The 18,726-nt window shown below is 38.1% G+C and overlaps 7 protein-coding genes across 7 annotated transcripts; 4 read left to right on the top strand and 3 right to left on the bottom strand.

The window, feature by feature from the left end:
* Nucleotides 1–171: 171 nt before the first annotated feature.
* On the top strand, nt 172–1,019 carry LOC146309329 (hemoglobin embryonic subunit alpha). Its single transcript, XM_084743530.1, has 3 exons — nt 172–316; nt 417–624; nt 809–1,019. Exons 1-3 carry the CDS (start codon nt 219–221, stop codon nt 935–937), a joined length of 435 nt encoding a protein of 144 aa, XP_084599656.1. The 5' UTR covers nt 172–218; the 3' UTR covers nt 938–1,019.
* A 1,161-nt stretch (nt 1,020–2,180) lies between these two features.
* LOC146309328 (hemoglobin subunit beta) lies at nt 2,181–2,999 on the bottom strand. The gene is made up of 3 exons (XM_084743528.1): nt 2,842–2,999; nt 2,502–2,724; nt 2,181–2,405 (listed from the first exon to the last, which is right to left on the bottom strand). Exons 1-3 carry the CDS (start codon nt 2,931–2,933, stop codon nt 2,277–2,279), a joined length of 444 nt encoding a protein of 147 aa, XP_084599654.1. The 5' UTR covers nt 2,934–2,999; the 3' UTR covers nt 2,181–2,276.
* A 3,288-nt stretch (nt 3,000–6,287) lies between these two features.
* Nucleotides 6,288–7,143, top strand: LOC146309327 (hemoglobin embryonic subunit alpha-like). The gene is made up of 3 exons (XM_084743531.1): nt 6,288–6,446; nt 6,546–6,753; nt 6,933–7,143. Exons 1-3 carry the CDS (start codon nt 6,349–6,351, stop codon nt 7,059–7,061), a joined length of 435 nt encoding a protein of 144 aa, XP_084599657.1. The 5' UTR covers nt 6,288–6,348; the 3' UTR covers nt 7,062–7,143.
* An 874-nt stretch (nt 7,144–8,017) lies between these two features.
* LOC146309326 (hemoglobin subunit beta-like) lies at nt 8,018–8,833 on the bottom strand. Its single transcript, XM_084743527.1, has 3 exons — nt 8,679–8,833; nt 8,339–8,561; nt 8,018–8,242 (listed from the first exon to the last, which is right to left on the bottom strand). Exons 1-3 carry the CDS (start codon nt 8,768–8,770, stop codon nt 8,114–8,116), a joined length of 444 nt encoding a protein of 147 aa, XP_084599653.1. The 5' UTR covers nt 8,771–8,833; the 3' UTR covers nt 8,018–8,113.
* Nucleotides 8,834–11,574: 2,741 nt separating this feature from the next.
* Nucleotides 11,575–12,561, bottom strand: LOC146309325 (hemoglobin subunit alpha-like). The gene is made up of 3 exons (XM_084743535.1): nt 12,397–12,561; nt 12,045–12,255; nt 11,575–11,815 (listed from the first exon to the last, which is right to left on the bottom strand). Exons 1-3 carry the CDS (start codon nt 12,489–12,491, stop codon nt 11,687–11,689), a joined length of 435 nt encoding a protein of 144 aa, XP_084599661.1. The 5' UTR covers nt 12,492–12,561; the 3' UTR covers nt 11,575–11,686.
* Nucleotides 12,562–13,373: 812 nt separating this feature from the next.
* On the top strand, nt 13,374–14,199 carry LOC146309324 (hemoglobin subunit beta-A). The gene is made up of 3 exons (XM_084743524.1): nt 13,374–13,534; nt 13,628–13,850; nt 13,952–14,199. The coding sequence occupies exons 1-3, from the start codon at nt 13,443–13,445 to the stop codon at nt 14,081–14,083; spliced, it is 447 nt and encodes a 148-aa protein (XP_084599650.1). The 5' UTR covers nt 13,374–13,442; the 3' UTR covers nt 14,084–14,199.
* A 1,787-nt stretch (nt 14,200–15,986) lies between these two features.
* Nucleotides 15,987–17,635, top strand: LOC146309323 (hemoglobin cathodic subunit beta-like). The gene is made up of 3 exons (XM_084743529.1): nt 15,987–16,379; nt 17,155–17,377; nt 17,503–17,635. Exons 1-3 carry the CDS (start codon nt 16,288–16,290, stop codon nt 17,629–17,631), a joined length of 444 nt encoding a protein of 147 aa, XP_084599655.1. The 5' UTR covers nt 15,987–16,287; the 3' UTR covers nt 17,632–17,635.
* The last annotated feature ends 1,091 nt before the right edge of the window (nt 17,636–18,726 follow it).

Genomic DNA, 18,726 nt, shown 5'->3' with positions numbered 1-18,726 from the left:
TTTTTAATATACGGATGCCTCTGTCTGCCCACTCCTTTGTTTTTTTTTTTTTTTTTTTTTTTTTTTTTTTTTTTTTTTTTTATCTCTGCGACTCCTCATGCACCGCCTTCCGCAGCCTATCTTGAAGGGGGTCCCGGGTGTGGCCATGCTCTGTCTCGAGCATAAAAACCCTCACAGTTTGGACTGATCATTTAGTCAAATAGTCAAACAAAGGCAAGATGACCAGTCTCACTGAGAAGGACAAGGCCACAGTCAAGGCTTTCTGGGCTAAGATAGCGCCAAAGGCGGACGACATCGGTGCCGCTGCTCTGAGCAGGTAAATATGAGAGAAAACTGACTGATGCGACCTGCTCCAATACTGATTGATTATCTGACATACGCCCTCACTTATACATTTTTTTTTCTTTTTTACCCAGGATGGTGGCGGTGTACCCGCAGACCAAGACTTACTTCGCCCACTGGAAGGACGTGAGCCCCGGCTCTGCCCCAGTGAAGAAGCACGGAATCACTGTGATGGGTGGAGTTGCAGATGCTGTGTCCAAAATTGACGACCTGAAAGCAGGTCTGCTGAACCTCAGCGAGCTGCATGCCTTCACTCTGCGTGTGGACCCTGCCAACTTCAAGGTGAAGAGCCAAAGTCATTAACAGATAATATCCTGAAACTAATATGAAGTGTTCCTCAAACTTAGCACCTTGGAGGGTTTCCAGACTTGCAACGGGTCCATCTGTTACCACCAGGCACATAAAGTCCCTGGAGACCTGAAAACTCCATGTATGTAACATATGTGTGATTGCCTTCTTTTCACAGATTCTTGCCCACAACATGCTTGTGGTCTTGGCCATCATGTACCCCAACGACTTTACCCCTGAGGTCCATGTGTCTATGGACAAGTTCTTGGCTTCTCTGGCTCTGGCCCTGGCTGAGAAATACCGATAAACTGCAGGAGAAGATGGCGAAGACTACAGCATGTTCTTACATTGCATAATAATTAATAAATGCATGAAGGCAAAAATGCAAAGCAAGTGTTCTTCTGGTCTATTTGTGCTGATTTGTGTCATGTGAGAGCCAAAGTAGAATTAAATATTTTGTATTATTGTGTGACAGAGTAAGTGTAATGAGATGTTTTAAAAACTAAACAAATATATTTGGTAAGATTTTGAGATATTGCTGTGAAGAAAATTAATAGGAAACTGTTTTAATCAGTGATTATTGTTAAATTTTAAGGGAAAAAACTCCAAACATCTCTTGCTTCTCCAATGTTCTCTGTTTTATATCACTGAAATCAACAATTTTATATCATTGACTGCTGATTGCACAAAACAAGAAAACGTTACGTCGGAATGAAGGAGATTTTGATGGACATTTTTCACTTTTTCCTGAGAGTTTAAACCAAAGATTAATTGATTAATTTACAATGTTTCGGTTAAGTTTCGGAAAATAATCCGAACAAATCGTTAGCTGCAGCCTCAATTATGGTAACATTATGGGGACACTGGGATCAGTTGTAACATTTGTAACAACATCAGTTGTAATATTTCCCCCCTTTCTTTCAAAACAAGAATAGAAAATACCTAACATGTTGTCTTTGAAAAATTCAAATGCGATGTTTGGGAGAAATCAACGTTTTTCTCACCACATTGGAATAATTTAACTGCCTAAATCAATTCATGAGTGACATGTGACAACTGTCACAGTATTATTCTTATTCTTATTCTTATTCTTCATCAACAACGATAATACAACAACAACAACAACAACAACAATAATAATAATAATAATAATAATAATAATAATAATAATAATAAATTAATTAGTCCATTAATTTATTAATTAAGTAATTAATTAATTAATTAATTGACGTTGCATTAACATTTTGGCAACGACATTGGAGCCACTGACCTTTGGATATAGGTAACCTGCCCTATGTTCCTTTTGTAATGATACCAATAACAACAATATGATTAAAATTATTTTTCTTATTTCAATCATAAGTTACGCGACGGTGGTTCATCTTACGTCATGTTTTTCATCGTTTTGTAGATAATTTACCCACTGTTACCATTTTTAATCAGAAATTTTGGTCCTCATGTCATGTGTTTCACTGTCAGAAATTTTTTCAACTCAAATGCATTATTTTTCATGTTTACATGTATTTTGGGTACAATTACAGACAAACAACTTGTTGAATTTGCATATTGTTTTATTTGCTTTCGAGGCAAAAACAAAGAGCTTTTAAGAACATGATCAACATGTGATCGTCGTGAGTTGCAGCTCTCTAGTGGTACTGCCTTCCCAGAGAGGACACCACCACGGCCAGGAACTTCTGGAAAGCTGCCTGGATTTCGCCGGTGAAAGCTGCACCCAACCTGGCAGCAACCACGATGGTCAGGCAGTCAGACAGCAGCTGCAACACAACAAGCATCAGAAAACATTAACATGAGAAGTGGGTCGTTTTTGGAGGAATTAGATAACAATAGTTACATTAGTTCCTCAGCTTTACCTTGAAGTTATCAGGGTCAACGTGCAGTTTCTCGGAGTGCAGCACACTGAGCTCGGCATAGGCTTCCTTGATGTTGTCCATGTTCTTCACAGCCCGGTCCAGACCGTGCAGGATAGTTATTCCGTGCTTTGCAACCAACGGGTTTGAAGCAATAGCTGCGGCGTTGTAGAGGTTTCCAAAGTTGCCAAAATACCTCTGAGTCCAGGGGTAGACGACCAGACACCTGGGGAAATTTAAAAACAAAGCGTAAGTCGCAATTCTGATCATATCCATGCACACATTACTTCATTTTGCGCATTAATGTTAATGAGAAAATATAAAGACCGTAAATATCTCTCACCTGGAAAGAGCTGCGGCGCCCACTGACTCATAGTCCATCTTGGAGAAGAGGTCCTGGATGGTGGCGCGCTCGAAATCTGTCCATTCGACCATTTTGTCGGCTCTAGAGTTTCCTATGCGGATCAGTAGATGCTGTACTCACCAGCTTCAGACGCGACTTTTAAAGCAACCCTGCTCCCCTCCCAGAAGCAAGCGATTGGATGGGCGGTGGGCTGGACAAGTGTTGTGTTAAGCTTATCACAACTGTGATAAGAGAAGGGTGTATCTGCACTGCTTATCTGTCTCAGAGACAGAGGAAATAGATCCGGTCTGGCCTTAAAACCTGCCATTCAACGATGCAAAGTGATATAGAGAGCACAATGATTTATATTACAATGACAGGGTATACACACACCAGTGTGTTTTGAGTGAGTGGAAATGATGTTGATGATGTTTAATGAGTCTCATTCTCCCTTTATATCATCATATTTAGGTCTCACACCAGCACCTTGGACAGCGATCTTTGACTTCAGTGCACAGTGTTGAATGATCACCTGTTTAAAGAATAATGAAAATGATAAACCAGCTCCTGCACTGAACATGAAGGCAGGGCAGTGAAAATTTCAGCCGTCAGCTTGTTCCATGGATAGTTTTTAAACGTTATCTCGGCTGAACATGGGGGCTAATTTTAGCTCAGCTTAGTTTTCAGTACATCGCTGGTTGTGATACAGAAGCCCCAGTACAAAGTCACATTTACCCGATCCTGCTGGAATATAAATAAAATAAATTATATATACATATATATATATATAGCTCTCTAACAGATTAAAAGCTTCATATAAAAATATTTATTTTCATCAGTTTAAACATTAATTTAATCTTGCATTAGACAGAATATTCTACTTCACTTACTGGTGTGCATATTAAAAACTCTGATGTAAAGGGTAAGCCGTCTGAGATTTGAAAATGAGGAATAGCTTGACTTAAAAGAAGAAGCCTGTTTCCAATTACAGGGCAGTGCTTAGTGTTTTAGTTTAAGTTTTGAGCATCAAACTCATGCTGCTGGCAGAGGGGAGGAGAGTCAAATGTTAAATGCAAAATGAAAACAACAAGCTTCTAATCAAAGATTACAAAACAGCATTGTTTTTTCCTGTAACTTCGCACATAATGTGTCTTTTCCAATTGTGAAAACTAATGAAGTAAGGAAAAATAAAAGGGTGCATTATTTTACACATTTAAATTTCTAACTTTACATGTCAGACATGATGTGTAAAGGGCCAGCTCATTGGCACCTCTTCCTTTTCAAATTTGGACCTTCTAAGGAAAAGTTATTAAATAGGCCTGGTCTGTAGGATCAGCATTTATGTCATATTACAATATAACAATATCCAGAATCTTAGAGGATACTTAGTCTCACATCATAACATTTATATTTATCGATATACTGTCCCAAAAAAGCAATTTCTTTTATTACTGGGCATGAGTGAGTCAAAAAGAAATACAGCGCAGTATGAAGTACCTCAATGATTCATATTAAAACCCTTATTATTTCTTATTTATATAAATTACCTTGCTGCAGTAACTAACAACACATTGCCATTACTCTTTGCAGATGACACCAACCTCCTTCTTTCAAATACAAATTTAACAACTCTTATCAGAGATCTCAATCATGAGCTTCTCAACGACTCAACATGGTTTCATACAACTAAGGTGTTATTAAATGTCAAAGAGTCTGATTTCACGTAGTTTGCAGAAAATTAGAATTATGACAGCAAGCATATTAAACTTCATATATCCATATTCATAATGAAAAAACAATCAAAGTTTCAACAACACAATTTTTGGGCGTTGGGTACTCTCAGAGAGAACAGGTTGGCTTTGTCCACAACAAGGTCACTAAATCTCTTCGGATTCTGAGAAAAATAAATGGTTTTGCACACACTACACATTTTCTTACATTCTATTATACCTTAATTTATCCTTATTTAACACGCTGAAATATTGTATGGGCAAGTATGTTTTCAACCTATTTTTTCAAAATACTGCAGCTGCAGAAATGGCTTATGAGATTAGATACTTTTTCCAAAGCTGTTGTACCAGATGCAGGTCTCTTTTTTAAAATTGCAGTTGTTGACTATTTTTGCAGTTAACAATCTTCAAATCTGTACATTTGTCTTTCAAGTGACAAATAAGAATATTCATTTTCCTCATAGTTTTAGATTATATTTTGTTAATAATTGAAAATCCCATGGTTATCCAACTTGACAGGCTAAGAATCTTCATCTTCCATTGTACAAAACATCCCATGGTCAGTTTTCTAGCAAATGTCGTGGAGTTATTACATAGAATGACTATATTTAATGGATTCCTCTTTGTTCTTGTCTATGCGTAAAAATAGACTTTGAAGTGCTCTACTGTTAAAAACATTTGATTTGTAGAAGTATGGCTTCTCTTGGAAACTGTTGTTCATACTTGAGATATGGCAACAACCCTGGCTTCTTTGTACTCTTTGTATTTCATTTTTAAACTATGATTTCACTCATTTTACACAGGGAATTTTTGACTTTTAGATTCAGTATGTTTTTGTGAATTTGTATTGTTTGTATTTTCACTTGAGTGTTGTTTTCATATAAGCATTTACAGATTTCCAGCCACACTTCACACTTCGTTGTTTTGTATTTTATGTGTGAAAGAAATAAACCTAAACCTCTTCTCTGCTGAAGATATTTATAGAAATGACCAACATGTGGCCATGTTTAGCTCTTAACCTGGTTGACATCCAAAAGCCTGTAGCCATAAAAACAATTACTCTGTCCATATGGCTAAAGTGACTGCCCATCTCCAGTTGTGTAAGACAACAACTTAAAACTTTACATTACATATCAGCTGAGCCACACACTGGAAAACAACTTATCTAGTCTCTCTTTTCAGTGGATCCACCCTCACAGCTGTCAGATACAGTGCAGTGGGTCAGATAAGACTCAGAAACACATTTAGTATTGGCTGGAAATGTAGAAAATTACTTTATGTTGGAAAGTTACCAACTGATACTTGATTGGAGAGCCTAGATTTCAAATCTGCCTGAACATTTTTGAACAGGGGAAATACTTTAGTCTGTCTCTCTAAACAATAATAACTTAAGTTAGAAACTAAAAGGAACCCTTTGACTGAACATATTTTTCTGGAGGAAGATCCTCAAATTGTTTATGTATGTACAGTACCTATTATGCTGCCTTGCCCTGCCCATATAAAATGACATCTGAAATATATTTTCAATAGGCCAGTAATTACATATGTTTGCCTGTAATCATACTGACGATGATAATTTGATTTGGTTCCAGGGGATGATTTTTTTTATTTTTTTATTTTTTTATTTATTTTTATCTCTGCGACCCCTCACTTGCACCGCCTTCCGCAGCCTATCTTGGAGGGACTTTCGGGCGTGGCCATGCTCTTTCTCGAGCATAAAAACCCTCATGGTTTGGACTGATCACGGCATTTAGTCAAATAGTCAAACAAAGGCAAGATGACCAGTCTCACTGAGAAGGACAAGGCCACAGTCAAGGCCTTCTGGGCTACGATAGCTGCAAATGCAGACGACATCGGCGCCGCTGCTCTGAGCAGGTAAATATGAGAGAAAACTGACTGATGCGACCTGCTCCAATACTGATTGATTATCTGACATACGCCCTCACTTATATATATTTTTCTTTTTTTACCCAGGATGGTGGCGGTGTACCCGCAGACCAAGACTTACTTCGCCCACTGGAAGGACGTGAGCCCCGGCTCTGCCCCAGTGAAGAAGCACGGAGTCACTGTGATGGGTGGAGTTGCAGATGCTGTGTCCAAAATTGACGACCTGAAAGCAGGTCTGCTGAACCTCAGCGAGCTGCATGCCTTCACTCTGCGTGTGGACCCTGCCAACTTCAAGGTGAAGAGCCAAAGTCATTAACAAATAATATCCTGAAATTAATATGAAGTGTTCCTCAAACTTAGCACCTGGTTTCCAGACTTGCAACGGGTCCATCTGTTACCACCAGGCACATAAAGTCCCTGGAGACCTGAAAACTCCATGTATGTAACATATGTGTGATTGCCTTCTTTTCACAGATTCTTGCCCACAACATCCTTGTGGTCTTGGCCATCATGTACCCCAACGACTTTACCCCTGAGGTCCATGTGTCTATGGACAAGTTCTTGGCTTCTCTGGCTCTGGCCCTGGCTGAGAAATACCGATAAACTGCAGGAGAAGACGGCGAAGTCTACAGCATGTTCTTACATTGCATAATAATTAATAAATGCATGAAGGCAAAAATGCAAAGCAAGTGTTCTTCTGGTCTGTTTGTGCTGATTTGTGTCATGTGAGAGTCGATCAAAAGTTGCATCTACAGGACAAAGTACAATTAAAAATCAAGTCACAGTTAAACATTAGAGCTCCAACAATTGACCGATTAGTCAACAATATAAAATGACACATCAAAATCAGGTTTAAAAACGGAAGATAATGTGTTTTATGCTTGTAATAACTACAAAAACTGAAAGGAAAAAAAATCCTGCCCATACAAGTCAAAAATCACTTCTGAATATTGTGAAGATAAACTGTTTACCAACAAGTTGGTATGACACGCTGCTTCTTATTCAGTAACAATATTTTATCTTTGAACTCTGATTTTCTTTTTTTCATTCAATCAATTCAATCGACAACCCAGAAGTCACGTGAACATTTAATGGCCACAGTATATAAAATTAATCTAGACAGCAAAGTTATTATGGTTTTATATTTTACATCAGTTTTTATTTTCGTTTTAATTTTTTTGCTTTCAGTTCAGTTTCCAGTTTGCTTGTTTCAGGTTAGTTTTTTTATGTTAAGTTTTAGTTTAGTTATCATGAGTTTCAGTAATAGTTTTAGTTTTTTCGTTTTATCATAACAATGGAGGTATTTGTCAGAGTTAATATTTACGAAGTTTAGAATAATGGTAATACAATCACTTGTGAAGGCATTTGACTCATACACATCAGTCTCAAAAACAAAAATTAAGAAAAACTTTTTTGTAGGCAAACAATGTCGCTTCAGAGTTTCTTTTTCTAAAGTATCGTTTTTACCTTAGTTAGGCATAATCAGCACGCTTTCCACACTTACTGTAGTTGTACTTTTTAGGTTTTTTTTATTTGGGGTACAATTACAGACAAACAACTTGTTGAATTTGCATATTGTTTTATTTGCTTTCGAGGCAAAAACAAAGAGCTTTTAAGAACATGATCAACATGTGATCGTCGTGAGTTGCAGCTCTCTAGTGGTACTGCCTTCCCAGAGAGGACACCACCACGGCCAGGAACTTCTGGAAAGCTGCCTGGATTTCGCCGGTGAAAGCTGCACCCAACCTGGCAGCAACCACGATGGTCAGGCAGTCAGACAGCAGCTGCAACACAACAAGCATCAGAAAACATTAACATGAGAAGTGGGTCGTTTTTGGAGGAATTAGATAACAATAGTTACATTAGTTCCTCAGCTTTACCTTGAAGTTATCAGGGTCAACGTGCAGTTTCTCGGAGTGCAGCACACTGAGCTCGGCATAGGCTTCCTTGATGTTGTCCATGTTCTTCACAGCCCGGTCCAGACCGTGCAGGATAGTTACTCCGTGCTTTGCAACCAACGGGTTTGAAGCAATAGCTGCGGCGTTGTAGAGGTTTCCAAAGTTGCCAAAATACCTCTGAGTCCAGGGGTAGACGACCAGACACCTGGGGAAATGTAAAAACAAAGCGTAACTCGCAATTCTGATCATATCCATGCACAAATTACTTCATTTTGCGCATTAATGTTAATGAGAAAATATAAAGACCGTAAATATCTGTCACCTGGAAAGAGCTGCGGCGCCCACTGACTCATAGTCCATCTTGGAGAAGAGGTCCTGGATGGTGTCGCGCTCGAAATCTGTCCATTCGACCATGTTGTCGGCTCTAGAGTTTCCTTTGCGGATCAGTAGATGCTGTACTCACCAGCTTCAGACGCGACTTTTAAAGCAACCCTGTTCCCCTCCCAGAAGCAAGCGATTGGATGGGCGGTGGGCTGGACAAGTGTTGTGTTATTGGTTTCTAACAATGATAAGGATATCTGCACGACTTCGATTGTTTCAGAAATAGAGACGGGTTTAGTGGTGGACTGTAACTAAATACATTTACATCAAGTACTGCACTTATTTTGTGCTTTACTTGAGTCTCATTTTATCGAACGTTATGCTTCTATACTACATCCCAGAGGCAAATACTGAACTTTTAATCCACAAAGCTGAAAAAAGGTTGGTTTTGGCTTTTTAGATATACGTGTTTTTCACAGGACAGTGATGCTACAGACATTTGATGGTCTTATATACCATAATGCATTGTTGTAGATTACACTAGCCAACAGTGGCCTATTAAAGTAGTTAGAAAGAGCTCAGCCTTAAATATCTACAGTAAACAGCAGTACCATTAAGGAATAATATTAATCCACAAACATCAGACATAATACTGATAGGGAACATTTTACTGCAACATGAATAATTTTACTTTAATTATATTTGTCTGATAATATTTCCAGACTTTTACTTCAGTAAGGTTTTGTGAATGCAGGACTTTTACTTGTAGTGAAGTATTTTTACAGTGTGATATTAGTACTTTGGCACCAGTAAAAGATCTGAATGCTTTCACGTCAGAGGAGTAACATCATGTTCACGTATTGTCCGGACAGACAGACAGACTGGTCTCCACAGAAGCTGCTGCAGGAAAATTTGCACGCGCATATGAACGCATGTTCACGCGCAACGCGGTTATCTTCTCAGTGTAAACGCCGCAGCTTAATCCTCTCATTAGGGTTGTAAACATTGGCCTATACAACTTTCGTATAGTGTGCGTATAAGGCGGACCGGCTCTGTTCTCAGGGCAGTTTTTGTGGCAGATCTAGACCGCACTTTTCTAACATTTTTCAGAGACACACAACGATCCCTGTTTATCCAGTAACAACATACAATTCATGTTTTGTTGTAAATGGAGTAGTCTGAAATAAGAATTGAAATGGATACAGCAGACATCGTTATGGTTATATACTTTGTTTTACTATCAGTGGCACAGTATTGTAACGTTCGTGACAAGTGTAGCATCCCAGAATTAGGCTGATTGGAGCCCTAAAACGTCCCTTCCAACTTCGTGTCAAATCACCAGCAGAGGGCGCTTCAGTTGAGAATATTGGCCTACAGCAGAGGGTTCCAAATTGTCATGTCAAAGACCAGGGGTGGAAGTAACGAATTACAAATACTCAAATTACTGTAATTAAGTACCTTTTGGGGTTGCTTATGAGTAGCTTTTCAAGTGTGTACTTAAGTATGCATTGCAAGGTGTAATCTACTTAAAATCATAGGTGAGTAGAGTACAGTTTGAATTAATATCCAAACCTTTTATATCGATCAGGTGATTTGATCACAAACGGGTCAATGAAAACAGGGGCATACAAAGAAAAAAACAAAACAAAATGCTGCAGCAGTACATATTTGGAGTAAGGATGTTAATGATTAACATTGTCATTAAGAATTTAACCAATTATTATTTAGTAGTCATGGCAGTAATTGCACCTCATTAGACATTGTTTTGTCTGGCGGAGTTGCTTGTTGAATAAGGAAAATTAAACTTAGACTTTAAATGGGGAGAAAATGACAAAGAAAAAAATTAAAAGAAAAAATTGAAAATGAGGAAAAATGTGTTTTGTTTCTTATATATTATCAATGACTAATCGATTGTTACCATTTTCAATTATTGGTACAGGAAAATGCACAAAATTTGCAACCGTAGTTTGGAGAGGTGACTGTTACCTCAACAGTTAAAAGTAACTAATACTCTTAGTAGGTTTTATGATAAATACATTGTACTTTTATTGGAGTATATTTCTAATACCAGTACTTTTACTTGTAATTGAGTATTATTTTAGCAATGCAATAGTACTTGTACTTGAGTACAGATTTTGTATTCTTTCCACCATTGCCTCTACATGCACATGTAACCATGGTCCACTAATTTGGGAGATACATGGGCTACGTGAGAATTGGATCAAAGCATCGCCTTTCTGAGATGTTTTATTTATTTTATTTTAAAAAATGGATTGGGGCGTGTTACAGTTGTATTTCACTGACACTGCCAAATGTTTTTAGGTCCCTGTTATTATAGCCCTACTTTCTCATTACTAAAGTCATTTTAGGCCGCTAAACAGTGTATCAATGGACTCAGAGGAACGGCCTCATTTGTAAACCTGTTCATCAATAGTCATGGTCAGATGGATGTTTATGTTTATGTTTATGTTTATAGAAAGAATGTTTATTCTTCCAAATTAAAGTGTACTGTGATATATAGTCCGTCTGAAGCCTGCCCAACCTTATAATCTCATAATTATTGATTATAATTTGCCCTGGCTGTATCTGTTGCAAGACCACTAATAAAAAAGTGAAATACTGCGCAAGACTGGATTACCCATTATACTTTAATATGATTAGGTATCTATCCAGTGAGAGGTGGAACCAGCTGTTTGAGGATAGGTGTGCATTGTTTTAATTTTGTATGAAATATTAGTTGTAGTTCTCACCATGGCTTCATGGCTGTAAAAAAGAACCTCAACAGCTTAAACAGAATCAAACTGTTAATTGGTATTGGCATGGCTTTAAGTGACTTTAGTAGGACCAAGCATGGTTAAAAAGCAAAACATATCTTAACAGAAATCAACACCCAGGCATTTTTAAGTATGTGTTTTTATTTAACAAACGCCCACATAACAAAAAGGTTGCTGACATTGTTGGAGGACACGCCACAAGCAGGCAGTCGATGCTTCTGCGTCGCTCTGGAGTTTAGCGGTACTTGTCAGACAGAGCCCAAGCCACGCGAGCCAGGAACTTGTCCACTGAGAGGTGTACTTCTGGAGTGAAGTCTGCGGGAAAGTACATGGCTATAGCCAACACGATGTTGTGGGCCAAGATCTGCGGTTGTGCCAGAAACATGGATTAGTTCAAGTCAGCCATTAGTTCAAGTCCCAGTTTGAGACTGGGAGAACACCCAATAATGATTCCAGTGACTTTGCTGGATAAATATTTTATTAAGAAAGACCATTATTTGACTCTAATTTAGTTGACTTTAAAAAAAATGCATGTACACCCATATTAATCATTATTAACTATCAATATATCGACCTCCTCTCATTTGTGTTACCTTAAAGTTGGCAGGATCCACCCGGAGCTTGAAGGCATGTAACTCACTGAGGGAGCTCAGACCACGGGTAAGATTGTCAATGGATTTGACTGCTTTGCCCACGGCCTGCAGGATGACTCCACCATGTTTCCTCACTTGTGGGGTTTGAGTATTCAGATCTTGTCCCCAATCGGAAAAGTAGGCCTTGGTCTGAGGGTAGGCAACCAACATCCTGAGTAATAAAAAAAGGTTCGGAGTGACAAATGAGACGTGGATTCAAAGCGAATGCAGAAAATCTGCGTGTTGATTTTCAATATACATTGACCTTATAGATAATTTCGCATTCAAATTAATAAACTGACATCGAGCTTACCTGCCCAGAGCTTCAGCACCAATGTCAGCGCTCCTCCCTTCAATTTTGGTCCAAATGGCCTTCACCCTGGCCTTGTCTGTGTCAGAGAGACTCATGTCTGCTTTGGAGTTTTCAGAAAGTTAGAGAAAATATGGATCGAAAGACGCTGTTAAAGTGGATTTTTCATAGCGTCTTTATATCAAACCAAACGGTACCACGCCCGTGTATCGAATCCAAACCACACCTCCGATGAAGAAACTGCTAGAAGTTTTCATTGCCAGTATTATTTGATAAAAGTGCCACTCCCCATATATTCTTATCATAATTGCCACCCAATGGGTGGTCATTTAGATGAAATGCTGAATTTCTGTCATGTTTGTTGATAGGCCCGAAAAATGGTTTATATTTGACAAGCGAGTCATACCTAGAAACAAAAATGAGTGTGAAAAAAAAACTTTCGCGACATTTCGATTAAAAAAAGGTCATACTATTTAGAGAATATGTGTGAGAATTATGTTTTATTTTATTTCATTCTGAGAAAGGGCTACGACAAACTTTTTTCTTACTTGAAACTTAGTTGATGCGATGAATTGGTGCTTTCTTTCTTAACATTTACACTCGGTTTATTAGGTACACCTGATAGGGGGAGTCCTGCATGGTTGTCATAATCCTCAGTTCTTTTAAAAATCTGTTTCAGAGATGTGTTGATTCAATTGTATCATGATGAGGGGTGTAGCTTGTGGTTAGACTGCATTACTTTTACATAGGTGTACCGAATAAACTGGCAACTGAGTGCCGAACTTCTAATTCAAATATCTGTAAAATATCAGTTATCTTAACCGACTTTTTAGATGTTAGACAATCTCATTTAACCCATCTTTGCTATGAGTGACAAGATATGGACGTCATTAATTGGAGTACACAACCTGTCCAATCAGATGCGTCTGGGCTGAGAGGCGGAGCATTCATTAATGCATAAAAGCTGGAACCTCAAACGCTAATATTCAGCAGAAGTCTTGTGATCAGAGAGATTGACTTAAATCAGCAGAGACTTTCACACCGTCAGTATGGTCGACTGGACAGACGCCGAGCGCAAAGCAATCATTGGCCTGTGGGGAAAGATCGATGTGGGTGAAATTGGACCCCAGGCTTTGACCAGGTAGGTCTAAACCTCGGTTTGTTGATGGGTCACTTCTGTCATAGCCCTTCGGGGTCTTTAATTTATGTGTCCTTATGATTCGTGTCATTCCAGGCTCCTGATTGTGTATCCGTGGACTCAGAGACACTTCACAACATTTGGCAACATTTCCACCAATGCCGCCATCCTCGGAAACACTAAGGTGGGCGACCATGGCAAAACTGTGATGAATGGGCTGGACAGAGCTGTGAAGAACTTGGACAACATCAAGAATGCGTACTCCGAGCTGAGCGTGATGCACTCTGAGAAACTTCATGTGGATCCTGACAACTTCAGGGTATGTTACTGACTCTGACGCTCCCTAAACCATTCATCATGAATCGATCGAAGTGATCAACTTACTTAATAACACTCCTTCTGTCATTTCTTTCATTTTAGCTGCTTGGTGAATGCTTCACGGTGTGTGTGGGTGCCAAATTTGGCCCCGCCGTCTTCACCGCCGAAATCCAAGAAGCCTGGCAGAAGTTCCTGTCTGTGGTGGTCTCTGCTCTGGGCAGACAGTACCACTGAGGATCTGGACACGCAGTTCCACGCAGACGTGCAGCAGTCACACACGTGCTAAAATGTCTCATGTTCTGCCTTGTAGCCGTTGCTAAATGCACCAAATAAATAATCAGATAAATGCATCTCTCTTGGTGTGATCTTTTGTAAAAGTTAACCTTTAATCCTCCTACAAATCATCCTACAAACAGGTCTATGATCCCAGGGTATTTTTGTCGCCTGTACATTTACAGAGTCGATCAAATGTTATATATTTTTTTCCCCCACCAGTCACTCTCTGTCCCGGATTTCTGTGTCCAGACACTCGGCGTTGTCCTCTGCATGAAATCTGTTAAAATCCCTATCATAACGGGCCATCATAGCTCATATATAGAGCTCCAACATTAAGTTAATATTTGGTGTAAATGTGTTAATTTTTTTCAGGTGATGGTATTACATCTCACGAACTGTTTGCAACTGTTGCTACACCCTCAGAAAAACTCAGTAAAATACACATCTGGAGTGAACATTTGTAAAAATTGGGAAAAGAGCAAAACTTTTATAAAAAAAAAAAAATAATAATAATCTATTTCCATTGCTGAGAAGTAACAAAAGGCATTTTCTCAACTGCTTCGAGCTTCATGTACTTGGAGTATTTCTGTTTTCTGCTGCTTTATACTCCTATGCGTCTAGATTTCAGTGGAAAATATCGTACTTTTCACTCCACCACATTTATGACACCTTTAAAGTTTACTTTTTAGATTCAAATAATTAATACATAATATAATCAGGTAATAAATTATTATGTAATATTTTGTATTACTAAGCAGTATGTGAAGTAATTAAAATTAGCTCCACCTTTATCAGCTGCGACATTAACGGATAATGCCTATGAATGCAACACTTATAGTCTAATTATTTAATATATAGAATGATTCTGAAATGGGCCATTCTGCATAATAACTAGACCTACTTTTACTTTTTATATTTTGAGCATATTTTGATGTTAATACATTTTTGTTTTTAGTAAAGGTTTGGACTCAGGTCTTGTACTTGTAACGGGACTGTTATTTTTAACTGTGTGAGCATTTGGAGTTGTCTGACGTAAAGCTATATATTGTTAAAAGACTACTTCTAAATTGATCACCATAGTGATCTTATAGTTGGGGAAAAACAGACTTTTTGGCATCTTTAAAATTTGACGTTGGTCAAAATGGGTGCGGTCATCTTAATTTCATGATAAGGGTGTGAAACATCATGTGCACCACGGATAAAAAAAATGATGACACCAATAAATTAATAGTTTCACTTCATAATAAGTTATAAACATTAAGTAAAGCTTAATTAACGCATGACTGATAATGATTTGCTGCATGAATTAATGCAGAATGTATCATGAGATCCTCTTACTCACCACTAACTGATGATAAAGTTAACTTGATTTATGTGATTAATTTACACTTAACAGATCATCAGGAATGTTATTTTGCAGTTAATTAGTTGATATGAGCTCAAATTAACTATTTAACTTAGACTCATGTTGTTCAGCCTCGTAAGCAGAACTCTAACTGTTTTCAATTAAACTGGTCATCAGATGCAATCATTTACAGAATAAACATAAATGCAGTAATACAGAAAAATAGTGTCCTTTCCAGTTCGAGTAAAGGCCAATGTAGCTCTGTCGAAGCTGGAGCTGTGCTGTGCATTCAACAAAGCAACAACTGTCCTTGGTTTATTTCTGTGTTTTAAAAACAAATTTGGCCATCGGGTCACTTGAGGACAGAAAATAAATTTCATATCACAGACCAAAACTGCTGCGTCAGGGAAACTTTAGTGATATTAAATTGACCAATAGAGAATTTATTTGGGCGGACCTGAATGTTCAGATAGTGAAAGCTTTGCATAATCTCAATTTAACAGCCTCTGGAAACTTTAGGCGGCATGACCAATGGAAATAAGAGAAATAATGTGTTTTTGAGAAGAGCATTTATAAATGTCAAGCAAATATTAAATATTTTTTCCATGACATTAGTTCTTGCATCAGCAGCACGGAGCTCATATTGATTGTAAAGGGCTGGGCATCACCATAATAACCTTCATTGCAACTGAGTGTAGTTTAGCGATGAACATCGACTGGCTACTCATTATGGGTCACTGAAGAGCTGATCACTCCACAGTTTATTAATGTGTTTAATGTGCGGAGACAAAAGGTGACCAACACATTGACTGACATTATGGCTGAGTGGACAGACAAGGAGCGCAGCACGGTCAGTGCTGTTTGGGAAAAAGTTGATATAGATGAAATTGGACCAGAAGCTTTGGCAAGGTAGACGATGCGATTTTAAATAAAGTAATAGAATAAAAGCAGAGAGCATAACTATGTTGTTTTTCCATAGCCTCACTGCTTTAGGAAGAGGCATTGTTTGAATATCTCTAAAGGATTTTAATTATGCTACTGTTCGGTTAATGCGTAAATATAAACGACCGTTTCACAATGAACTCCTTATTTGTAGATGACAAATAGTTTTCTTTGCATCATTGGAAAATAACGATATCTCATCATTTGTGTTTGTGAAGGAACAAAATAAATTAAAGCCTGCTGAGGTATTATGTGTTTGAATAAAGAAATTAATGAGAAAGTAAGTTTAAGTTCATTAGGTATCATTTCAGCACCACGCGCTGTCCATGGCCGCGCACATGATCATTAATTCGTTTATAGTCTGTGTGTGGTTTAAATTTACTTTATTTTATGATGATATAGTCTGTCTAAAATCTTCCATTGATATTTTTGCAGCCAAACTTGGGAATTATTCAGCCAGTCTAACCAACTGTCAGAGTGAACTACATAAAAATCCCGCTATACAACCTTGTGTGTATAATGATAAATAAAAAGTGTTACTCTAAATCTCCTGTATCTTGTATTTATAAACACAGCATGCATATATTTGCCGTAAGCATTAACCAGAATAATATGCCTATTACTGAGCATAGAATGACATTATGCACATTGTCTTTTAAGCAAATTTAAAAAGGGAGAAGTGTTTACGATTGGTTACAAAAAAATCCAGAATGCAAAATAACTATATGCCTCTCATTGACAGGGTGTTGATTGTTTACCCCTGGACCGAACGGTATTTCGGTGCTTTTGGAGATATCTTCACTGCAACTGCTGTTTTGAATAACGCCAAATTAGCAGCCCACGGCAAGGTGGTGTTCAAGGCGCTGGACAAAGCAGTGAGGGACATGGACAACATCAAAGGCACCTATGCTGCTCTGAGCCGTTTGCACTGCGAAAAACTCAAAGTGGATCCTGACAACTTCAGAGTAGGCCATATACTTTCTCAAATCCAAAAGAATTTTAGCAGTACTGAATAAGCTTATTTCAAACAGCAGACTAAATAAATATTCCCACAGCCTGGATTCATTATGTCTTTTTGTTCTTTCCGCAGTTGCTGGCTGACTGCATCACAATTGCCGTCGCCTGCAAACTCAGGAGCGCCCTCAACCCTCAGGTCCAAGCTACCTGGCAGAAGTTTTTGTCCGTTGTGGTCGAGGCTATGAGCAGTCAGTATTCCTGAAGAGCTGAACAAACCCGCCTGGAAATAAATAAAGAAGTAGCTAAGTTAATAAGTGAGGAAGTAAGTAAGTAAAAAAGTAAAATAAATAAAAGTCATGTTAAATCCCTGTGTGTTTGTCTCAGTGCAAGTTATCACCCAAAGCCAATAGAAAATGGTTAGCGGTTCTTACAGTGGGGGGTTGACGACCCCCTGAGGTTCTCAGCGGAACTACACGCTGTTTCCAGGGTGAGGAAACCATTTGATCTCTCTATTATTGGGTGTGAATGCTGAAAGCATTCAAACCCTTTGTTCTTCTACTACCAAAATTCTTTATTTTTTTTATTATTATTATTTTTCCGCCGCGTTTTTCAACGTCCTGTAACTTCAGCATACTTCAACCGATTCAAACCATTCAAATTTCAATTTATTCAGATTTATTATGACACGATTTGAAACCTCTTCAATTTTCCGTAACATTCAAATTTTCCGAAATATTCCACGTTAAAATTCCCATCCCTATTAAATCCCATTCAAAAAAAGCTTTGTAACGCTTCTTCTTCCACAAATTTCAACCGATTCAAACCATTTCAAGTCACGACCTTCATCTGAATTTTTACGACAACCGAATGTATATTTGAAGCCGTCACTTTCAATACTTTCCGAGATATTCCAGGTTTTTTCCGAACAGCGTTCCCATTGAAAATGAATTACGGAATCTTCAGAAATCTCAAAATTTTACCTTTTTTCAAATGTTGACTACCAATTCATACTTTGAGCTAGAAACTCCATTCAAACTGGAAAATATTCAACATTTCGCTGACTTTTTATATTTGTTTCAACTTCTTAATCCCATTCAAACTTTAAAAATTATTCACCGTTTTCTGAAATTTGGTTATAATGGAAGTCAATGAGAAAATCCTTCAAACTCGCTCGACTTCACCCTGTCGCCATGGATTCATACATTCACGTAGAAACTCCATTCCAACTCTCAAACGCTTACAATCACGTGGACTTTTGGTCACTAATTCCGATTTTCGATATCTCTTTTAGTTTTTCCACAGCAGCAGTTTAAAAAACATGAAATTTTCATCTCTTCTCAGACTTTATAATGGGTGT

This window comes from Lutjanus erythropterus, chromosome 19 (genome assembly GCF_056507025.1).
Source record: "Lutjanus erythropterus isolate fLutEry1 chromosome 19, fLutEry1.hap2, whole genome shotgun sequence".
Classification (NCBI taxonomy): Eukaryota; Metazoa; Chordata; class Actinopteri; order Lutjaniformes; family Lutjanidae; genus Lutjanus; species Lutjanus erythropterus.
This window is presented reverse-complemented; position numbering and strand designations above follow the sequence as displayed.

Excerpts from the sequence above, each read along its gene's own strand:
- LOC146309329 (XM_084743530.1), top strand. The coding sequence starts at position 219 with ATGACCAGTCTCACTGAGAAGGACAAGGCCACAGTCAAGGCTTTCTGG. Across the intron at positions 317-416 it reads GGTGCCGCTGCTCTGAGCAG|GATGGTGGCGGTGTACCCGC; the intron begins GTAAATATGAGA and ends TTTTTTACCCAG. Across the intron at positions 625-808 it reads TGGACCCTGCCAACTTCAAG|ATTCTTGCCCACAACATGCT; the intron begins GTGAAGAGCCAA and ends TTCTTTTCACAG.
- LOC146309325 (XM_084743535.1), bottom strand. The coding sequence starts at position 12,491 with ATGAGTCTCTCTGACACAGACAAGGCCAGGGTGAAGGCCATTTGGACC. Across the intron at positions 12,256-12,396 it reads GGTGCTGAAGCTCTGGGCAG|GATGTTGGTTGCCTACCCTC; the intron begins GTAAGCTCGATG and ends TTTATTACTCAG. Across the intron at positions 11,816-12,044 it reads TGGATCCTGCCAACTTTAAG|ATCTTGGCCCACAACATCGT; the intron begins GTAACACAAATG and ends GCACAACCGCAG.
- LOC146309324 (XM_084743524.1), top strand. The coding sequence starts at position 13,443 with ATGGTCGACTGGACAGACGCCGAGCGCAAAGCAATCATTGGCCTGTGG. Across the intron at positions 13,535-13,627 it reads GGACCCCAGGCTTTGACCAG|GCTCCTGATTGTGTATCCGT; the intron begins GTAGGTCTAAAC and ends GTGTCATTCCAG. Across the intron at positions 13,851-13,951 it reads TGGATCCTGACAACTTCAGG|CTGCTTGGTGAATGCTTCAC; the intron begins GTATGTTACTGA and ends CTTTCATTTTAG.
- LOC146309328 (XM_084743528.1), bottom strand. The coding sequence starts at position 2,933 with ATGGTCGAATGGACAGATTTCGAGCGCGCCACCATCCAGGACCTCTTC. Across the intron at positions 2,725-2,841 it reads GGCGCCGCAGCTCTTTCCAG|GTGTCTGGTCGTCTACCCCT; the intron begins GTGAGAGATATT and ends AAATTTCCCCAG. Across the intron at positions 2,406-2,501 it reads TTGACCCTGATAACTTCAAG|CTGCTGTCTGACTGCCTGAC; the intron begins GTAAAGCTGAGG and ends GTTGTGTTGCAG.
- LOC146309326 (XM_084743527.1), bottom strand. The coding sequence starts at position 8,770 with ATGGTCGAATGGACAGATTTCGAGCGCGACACCATCCAGGACCTCTTC. Across the intron at positions 8,562-8,678 it reads GGCGCCGCAGCTCTTTCCAG|GTGTCTGGTCGTCTACCCCT; the intron begins GTGACAGATATT and ends ACATTTCCCCAG. Across the intron at positions 8,243-8,338 it reads TTGACCCTGATAACTTCAAG|CTGCTGTCTGACTGCCTGAC; the intron begins GTAAAGCTGAGG and ends GTTGTGTTGCAG.
- LOC146309327 (XM_084743531.1), top strand. The coding sequence starts at position 6,349 with ATGACCAGTCTCACTGAGAAGGACAAGGCCACAGTCAAGGCCTTCTGG. Across the intron at positions 6,447-6,545 it reads GGCGCCGCTGCTCTGAGCAG|GATGGTGGCGGTGTACCCGC; the intron begins GTAAATATGAGA and ends TTTTTTACCCAG. Across the intron at positions 6,754-6,932 it reads TGGACCCTGCCAACTTCAAG|ATTCTTGCCCACAACATCCT; the intron begins GTGAAGAGCCAA and ends TTCTTTTCACAG.
- LOC146309323 (XM_084743529.1), top strand. The coding sequence starts at position 16,288 with ATGGCTGAGTGGACAGACAAGGAGCGCAGCACGGTCAGTGCTGTTTGG. Across the intron at positions 16,380-17,154 it reads GGACCAGAAGCTTTGGCAAG|GGTGTTGATTGTTTACCCCT; the intron begins GTAGACGATGCG and ends TCTCATTGACAG. Across the intron at positions 17,378-17,502 it reads TGGATCCTGACAACTTCAGA|TTGCTGGCTGACTGCATCAC; the intron begins GTAGGCCATATA and ends TTCTTTCCGCAG.